The 7809-nt window shown below is 40.8% G+C and overlaps 1 protein-coding gene across 1 annotated transcript in view; it reads left to right on the top strand.

Moving 5' to 3' along the window:
* The first annotated feature begins 204 nt into the window (after window positions 1-204).
* LOC123963087 (actin-binding LIM protein 3-like) overlaps window positions 205-7809 on the top strand; it is a 66372-nt gene continuing 58767 nt past the window's right edge. Inside the window, exons 1-2 of the mRNA XM_046039611.1 lie at window positions 205-223; window positions 3135-3305. Coding sequence (XP_045895567.1) covers window positions 205-223; window positions 3135-3305 — 190 coding nt within the window. The remainder of the gene's footprint in view (window positions 224-3134; window positions 3306-7809) is intronic.

Below are 7809 nucleotides of genomic sequence, written 5' to 3'. Positions count from 1 at the left end.
TCAGTAATCCGCTTGCCGGGAGGAGCGGGGAAAGCCCTCTCCAGGCTGAGACAAAGAGAGGGAGGGAGAGTTTATTCGGACAGGGATAGAGACAGTTGACATGAGTGCTTGGTCATATCTGGAGCTTTTTGTCCTGCTGCTGGATTCTTAATTGAACTGACTGATACATACTCTGAGATTCAAGCTGTTGGACCATTTCACATCATGAGTGGACCGACAAATGGTAAGTGTGTGTGTATGTGTGTGTGTGTGTGTGTGTGTTATATGTATAAGTGTGTTAGGTGAGTTTAAGGTGCACATGTGTAGTCTATGTGTGTGTTGAGTGTGTGTGTGTGTGAGGATATTCATGTGTGTGTTTGCTTCTGCCTAATCAATACAGGATAGAGTCCTGAGAGGGTTTAACCTGAAGTAGTCATAAACAGCCCTTCATTGAGGTTATTGATCAGTGACTCACTTATTGACACTGTATTTCATCATGTCATTGGCCAGCTCTCTGTCAGTGAAGGTTAAAAACAGAGGCTGATATTGTGTATTGATAGCTGACAGCCTTCATCAGTATTTTCATCATTGTCATTTTGTAAGCGGTGATTAATATAGATTTCTGTGTAACAACCAGTGATTCCTCCACAGAAGAAATTCTCACAGTCACAGGACCCAATCAATTTATCCATCATTTCATTTTATTTAACAAATGTATACTTGTTCATCTAGCCTTTTGTGCTTTTTTGTGGCAGAAAATGTTCAGGACTTATTACAATCAACAATAGTCACATAAGAGAGTCAGAAAAGCCTGTGACAGCTACTCAGATATTATGGAGAGAAGAAAGGTCGCCCTGCTGCTCTTTGACAGCCAGAAGACAACAGAGCACATCTTTGGTCTACAGTGTTGTAGGCACATATTAAAATGTCCCAGTATCTAAACATAGAACAGCATAAAGCAGGTTTTTATTAATGTGAAACCACTAAATCCCAAAATCTATTTTGAAAAACAAAGCGGCTCTACAGACATGACACAGCATCATGCTTTCAAAACATCAAGCAGCTGCTACTGTAGCTGCTACTGTAGCAGCCACAACTGTATACCTCTCACCTCAGGGAGATATTTAACCCTAACCTTTAACTAACACTGAATTATTACAATTATGACCATGTCAGCATAGCAGAGGGGTACTGGCTGAGTTACTGTAACCCCCAAAAATCTCCCACAGAAAAGAAGAGGATTATCTGATGGGCAACATAATGACATGCAGCAGCATTCACCAAAGTTTAGTCAAAACGGCACAAAATAGCATCCAAAAAGAGTGACAATGGATGCACAGATGAAGTCAAAACAAGATTTACCAGCTTTGCAAAGCGGAAGAAATATAGTCCTGCTGCACCAACTTTTTCTCAGAATCATTTTCTAATTACTGTTAATTTTACATCTTGAAGTCCATAACTAAAGCTCATAAGGCACATAAGGTACATGTACATAGAACCCCCCCCCCCCCCACACACACACACACACACACACACACACACACACACACACACACACACACACACACACACACAGGTGGCTTAGATCTTTCTATGTTTGTGGTTCCAGTCCTTGTGTTGCCATCTGGCTACAGAACCAGTGCCAGCTTCTGTGGTACACACACACACTTACAGACTCTCACACACACACATATACTGATACACTACACTTTGTTAGGAAACATTTTTGTCCCAGTTTTACCTTTTTCCCCTTCCTGAAAGCATTTATAGATCCACAACTCTCTCCTTCTCTCTACTGCTGTCATCAGCTTAACCTGCCGGCATGTTGTGTGTGTGTGTGTGTGTTCTGTGATTGCATAATACTCGGGGATGCAGCAGTATTAACTGTAATGTAACTGAATTGAGTAGAATACAGTAGAATTGTTGCACAATTGGCAGAGTGCAGTTGAGTGATATTGACCATATACAGATATGATGCCAGTCAATGGAATCTATTCAGAGACAGACAGAGCTGTGTCTGTGTGTGTGTGTGTGTGTGTGTGTCTGTGTGTGTGTGTGTGTGTGTGTGTGTGTGTGAAGCAAGAACTTGTTTCCCTAAGAGGGATTTGACCAGTTTCATAAGCGAGGATGAAAGAGGTATAATCCCAAAAGGCACAGTGCCCTTTTTTGTCTCTCACAGTGTGTGTGTGTGTGTGTGTGTGTGTGTCATGTTCTGCATGTTTATTGTCATATTCACAAGTTGCAATGTGCAATGTGGTTCTTAGTGTGCTATCCTCTCTGATGACCAATAGAGAAAGAACTGCAGAGCAAAACTGAAGAAGGAAGTAAAGTATAGTAATAAATAAGTGTAAAAATGTACAGTGTGCTACATTAATGCACATTTGTGTGAATCTGTACCATTGCTACAATATAACACACTTGTAGAGCACTTTTAGATGTGTAATCCTGTATATAAGCACCTGTGTATTAGATACTTAACCACCAGCAGTTTGAAATGTCCCAGTCATTTAGTGTATGTCTGTATCTACACCTGTCTGTGTCTCTTTCTCTCTTTCTTAAGTCAATAGCTTGTGATGAATGGTTTTAAGTCAAGCTGAAGCTCCCTGCAAAGTAACAGACTTTCCAGGAGCCACTACTAGTAACTAAGTCAGTCACTAAGCCTTCTTCATCTCCTCTAAACCTTCAGTCGAGTTTGTATGTGATTATGTTAGTGTGTATCTGCCTCAGTTTTTGTTTAACTTTGTACAATCTCTTTGTGTGTTGTTTTTGTTTTATACATCCACTAGGATTGGTTGCTGCAGTATTTTTGTGACATTAAAGAAGAGTGTCGAATAAAGGCCAAATGTGTTGTTTGAGCAGGAGAACAAATCAACATCCATACTCTATACTATCCATACCATGAAGTCGAAATCTGATGTGACAAACCTGAGCAACTGTTTTCAAATTCATTATGCAATAAAGCTTGTGTTTAACAATCACATTTTCCTGCAATGATGAATAAGATGAAAATGGATCAGTGTGACAGTTGTTCCACATTTTTATCACACTTTGATCAGATATTTGAATTCAGTTGAAAGGAAGACAAAAGCAAGGGCCTCAAAATGACAATAAGTGACATGTTTTTGATCCTCTCCTCTTCTCTCTTCTCCTCCCAGCAGTTCAGTACCAGTCAGGTCTTTATGGAGGAAACAACAACAACAGCAGCACTCCTCTCTCCAGCCGTGGAAACCCGGCTATCGCGTGTGAGCGCTGTGGGGAGGTTTGTCGCGGGGAGGTGGTGCGCGTCAAAAACACACACTTCCATGTTCACTGCTTCACCTGCCAAGGTAAAAAAAAAAAAGAAGAGAAGAAAAACCACACACCTACGCACACAAACATGCATCCACATATTCAGTGCACTTTAACACCTCCTCACATGCACACATACTGTGTGTACACACACTCATCTCCGCTTCCATTCTCCATTCACACACAATGTTTCATATTCATTTATTTTTTCAATCTTGGACGATTGCATGTGTTTCCTCAATGATGTGGATTCCACCCACATCATTGTGCATAATTAAATATTAAATAATTACCAGTAATCAGACAAGAAGGAACCAGCACAATAGAATCAGTGACATGGAAACTGAACTATGACTCCACCAAGATCGAAGTCAATCACAAATTAAATATAAGAAAAACATTCTGTGACACAGACACATAAGTAATTGTCACCAGAAACAAAAGGACATCTTCCTTGATCTTTCTGACATTAGAGGCATTGTAGATTTGTCTGAATATCCCAGCTGCCACAATTATGGAAGTCCACTGGCTCTGCCCAAAATAAACAAAATCTGTCTCTAAATTTGACTAATTAACATGTTAAATCTTGTTTGCTAAGTTAATCGGCTGCTTGCTCTATAGCTTCATATTTAGTGTATATACATAAGCGTTTTCTCACCTTACTGTTGCAAGAAAGCAAACGTATTTCCCAAAATGTTGAACTATTCCTTCAAGGCCTAGCTACTACGGTAAATGTTTCTTTTGGTGTACAGTTATGCAATTTAGAATTTCACAGCTTGTGAAACTGCTCAAAAATCTACTTCACCATAGAGCTTAGTTTAGTTTAGTAGAGCTATGTTCCCAATCAAACTATATTATTAAAGATAAATAAAAAACACAATGAAATGTTCTAAATATTGATGAATGTGCAAGGAGACTAAAATGAATTTTAACCAAAAGATTTTGTTAGAAATTCATCATAGTAACATAAAATAATGACATAAAACATCAATAATACTTTATCTGGTAAAATGATCTTCCATGTCTTATTGTTTTACTAGATTTCTGTGGCTTGTAATTTTGACTCAAATGTTACTATAGGTAAAATTCTCAAACATGAGCACAGTTATGACACGAGAGGCTAACACATACACAGCTACAAATCAGTTTGCTGCAGTGTTTTGTTAAAATGATGGTGCACTGTACTTTATTTCTGACCACAAGTTGTCTGCTGGCATTGTACCTGTAAGGAAACAGACAGAGGAGTCCATTTAGGGGCATCCCATTGACATGTCCAGAATCATTGCAGTTTTCATCGCATCTAGTGTAACTTAATGTATTGATTCAGTTTGAAACCCAAATGACAAGTAAAGTCTTGTGGTGTCCAACCTTCAGCACTCTGGGCCTTTTTCACAGCAGACATTCTGACTTATAGATCAACACAGCAACACAGCAAAAGCGCAAGTGTTGCTAAAAACATTACCTGTTCTGTCCGAGTAAGTAAAGACAGTGCGACAGCAAGTCAGCATGAATAATACCAGGACCCTGAAACAGAAGAAAGTCAAATTAATTCAGCTGCCATTCATTTTATTATTTCCACCCGTGCTTTTCCTACAGTGATATGCCTATTCATGAGGGTGGGAACACAGACACATGAACAAGAGCGCACACATGGCTTGATGGGTGAGGGAGTCTTAAGCTGCTGTACAATAAATCATACAAGTCAGCAATGAGTGCAGTAGTAGAATTTTGTCCCACAGTGTCTATTCTGGCAACAAAAGCAGAGGCGAAACACCAACTTCAAATGTACTATTCAAATATGAAGTTAAAAGAGTGAGAGGGTTTTTATAAAACATTTTATAAAGCATCGCAGACATTTTTCACTTGTTTCAACTGTGTTTCTTTTGTAGTTTTTAGTTTTCATAGTGATGCATCTCAGCAGTTAGGTTTCTATCCAAATGTAGCACATAACAAAGCGTTAAAACATTTCGATATTTGAAAAGTTCCAGCATTTCCGCAGTTATTTTTATGATTTAGTATATTTTTATGTGACAAAAGTGTGTGTGTGTGTGTGTGTGTCAAATGTGCAACTGTTAATGTTCCATATAAAAATAAACAGGAGATCTTAACACTAGGAAAACACAACTCATAATTGCATTTGACCAGACATACAGTATGTCAGTATGTGTGTCTCTGCTGTGTGTGTGTCTTTGGATGTTTGAGCTCCACCAGTGAGCAGGTGGGACAGAAGGCACAAATAGAGGTCTGGAGTCAGCAGCTAGCTTAGCAGTGCAGTCAGCATGTTTTCAGCCCGTAGTCCAACCAGCTAACCTGCTTTAACAGGCAGAGACCCACACAGTCCCAAAGTGTGCTGCAACACAACCCTGCTTTCTCGTTTGATCCCAGTAACAAATTGCCTGAATGCACTCAGCCACAAAACGCATCATGCAGATCTTATAAATAACCTGTGCTGAAATAACTGCTTTGATTGTTTGTTTGGTTGAACATTGTCTAACTGACTGATTGTTTGCTCACTCAAAGCACTCATTCCCTCTACAGGACACAAGCTAGATTTATTGACAGGCATGTTCTCCTCTTTGATATTAAAGCATTTATTATTATATACAACTGATCTTGCGGAGTAAGCTTAATGACTTGTAGCTAATGGAACGTAGGCTGAGTAGACATCAGCTGATGAAGTGGACAAGAATCAAATGGTCAGCTTTCAGTACACTGGCGACCCTTTTTTTTAATCTTCTGCTCATTATTTTTTTTCCTCTGATTTCTCCCCCTCTCTGTCAATCTCTTGTCTCACATTCTTTGTTTGTAGCTGTGAGTTACAATGCATCTTTGTTTGGTAATCTTCTGTTATTGTGGCTGTGTCTATTTGAGATGATGTTGTATTGGGTAGTGTGGTGATAAATCTAGGTGGTAATGCCTAAAATGTTCAGAGCTATACTTGATGCATAAACTTTCTTCTCGTAATTATTTTATTGAAACATGTTTTAAATGTATTGAAGACCATGTTATGGGTACTATTCAATGACAATGAACTATAAGGTTATTTTAAGCCACGTTAGCGGTCAGTCGGTTGGTCCACCACTTTGGTCAAGACTGAAATATGTCAACAATTATTGAATGGATTGCCATGAAATTTTATACAAACATTCCTAATCCCCAGAGGATGAATCATACTGACTTTGATGATCCCTTACTTTTCCTCTGATGCCACCTTGAGGTTCACATTTGTGGGTTTGAATGTTCAGGTCTCCGTTGGGGTGAATTGTTTAAAATAACATTGGTGATCACTCTTTAACTTTTCATCTAACACCATCATCAGGTCTAATATTTTTCTTTCAACTTTGTTTTTGACCACCTGCAAAACTAATGACATCCCCATCTACCTCAACTTTACTTTGTCTTAAAGAGGTGGTATTATGCTTTTTGGCTTTTTGCTGACGTAATCTGCACTCTGCGCATGCGTTGGCGTCTGTAGCCACCTGTCGGAAGCTCCGTCTTAAACCGAACTCTTATCCAGTTTTAATCCACTCTTTTTCGTTACATTTTTACATTCTTTTTATTTAACTTAAGTTTTTAACTTAAGTTTTACGTGGGTTAAGGATTTTAGCCATCCGACATGGATTTTAAGCTAGATGACCGTAAAAACGCGATCAACGCTACTGATTGCAACAAAGCTCCGGTGACTATGCTAGCCGAAATAACTCTGCCCCATGAGGACTGCACACTCCTTAAGAAAGCGAACAAGAAGATTGCTGACCTTATGGAAGACATCCGACGACTTTCAGAGGAACTCAAAGAGAAAGATTCCCTGCTGACTGGCTTTATGGATGTGGCTTCAGTACAAGCCAAACAGATTGTTTATCTTAGCGCAACCGCTAACATCCAGGACACCGTGTTTTGGGACCCCTCTAGCCTTCCCAGGCTTTCATCCTGCTCGACTCCAAAGCATCAGTCAACCTGGGCTGAAGTGGTGGTCCGTGGCTGCAAGAGAGGCTCGGATGGGGCTGCCTCTCCTCCGCACATCGGCCTCTCCAACCGCTATGCAGCCTTATCTAAGGACACTCCGGTCCATCCAGCTGATGCACCTGTGGCTTCGAGTCTCCCTGATACGGATCTCTTTCGGCGCACAGTGCCTGCCGACACTGTTGCATCTCCTTCACCGGCTACATCTCCCGCGCTGGGCCACCGGTCTGCCGCCGGGCCTGATCGGCGGCCGTCATCCCAGTCAAAAACCTCCGCTTCCCGACGTAGGATCCTGAAGGAGGCTGTGCTCAGACGCTCCGGAGGCCGTCTCTACCCTGCACCGTCGGGTAGCCCTTCTCTTAGGTCTGTTACTGCTACTCCAACACAACACTCGGCAGCTCACACACTCCATCCTCAGTCCGCACGCAGTGTTGAAGCAGATTCTGCTCAGTCCTGCTCTGGAACCACACAACCGGCATCTCCTCGTCCCCTTTTCTCCCCAACCACACTAATAATTGGTGACTCCATAACCAGAAACATCCGTTTCTTTAACGCTACCACTCACTGCTTCCCCGGTGC

The sequence above is a fragment of the Micropterus dolomieu genome, linkage group LG23 (genome assembly GCF_021292245.1).
Source record: "Micropterus dolomieu isolate WLL.071019.BEF.003 ecotype Adirondacks linkage group LG23, ASM2129224v1, whole genome shotgun sequence".
Lineage (NCBI taxonomy): Eukaryota > Metazoa > Chordata > Actinopteri > Centrarchiformes > Centrarchidae > Micropterus > Micropterus dolomieu.
The sequence above is the reverse complement of the archived record's forward strand: the minus strand, read 5'-3'. Positions and strand labels throughout refer to the sequence as shown.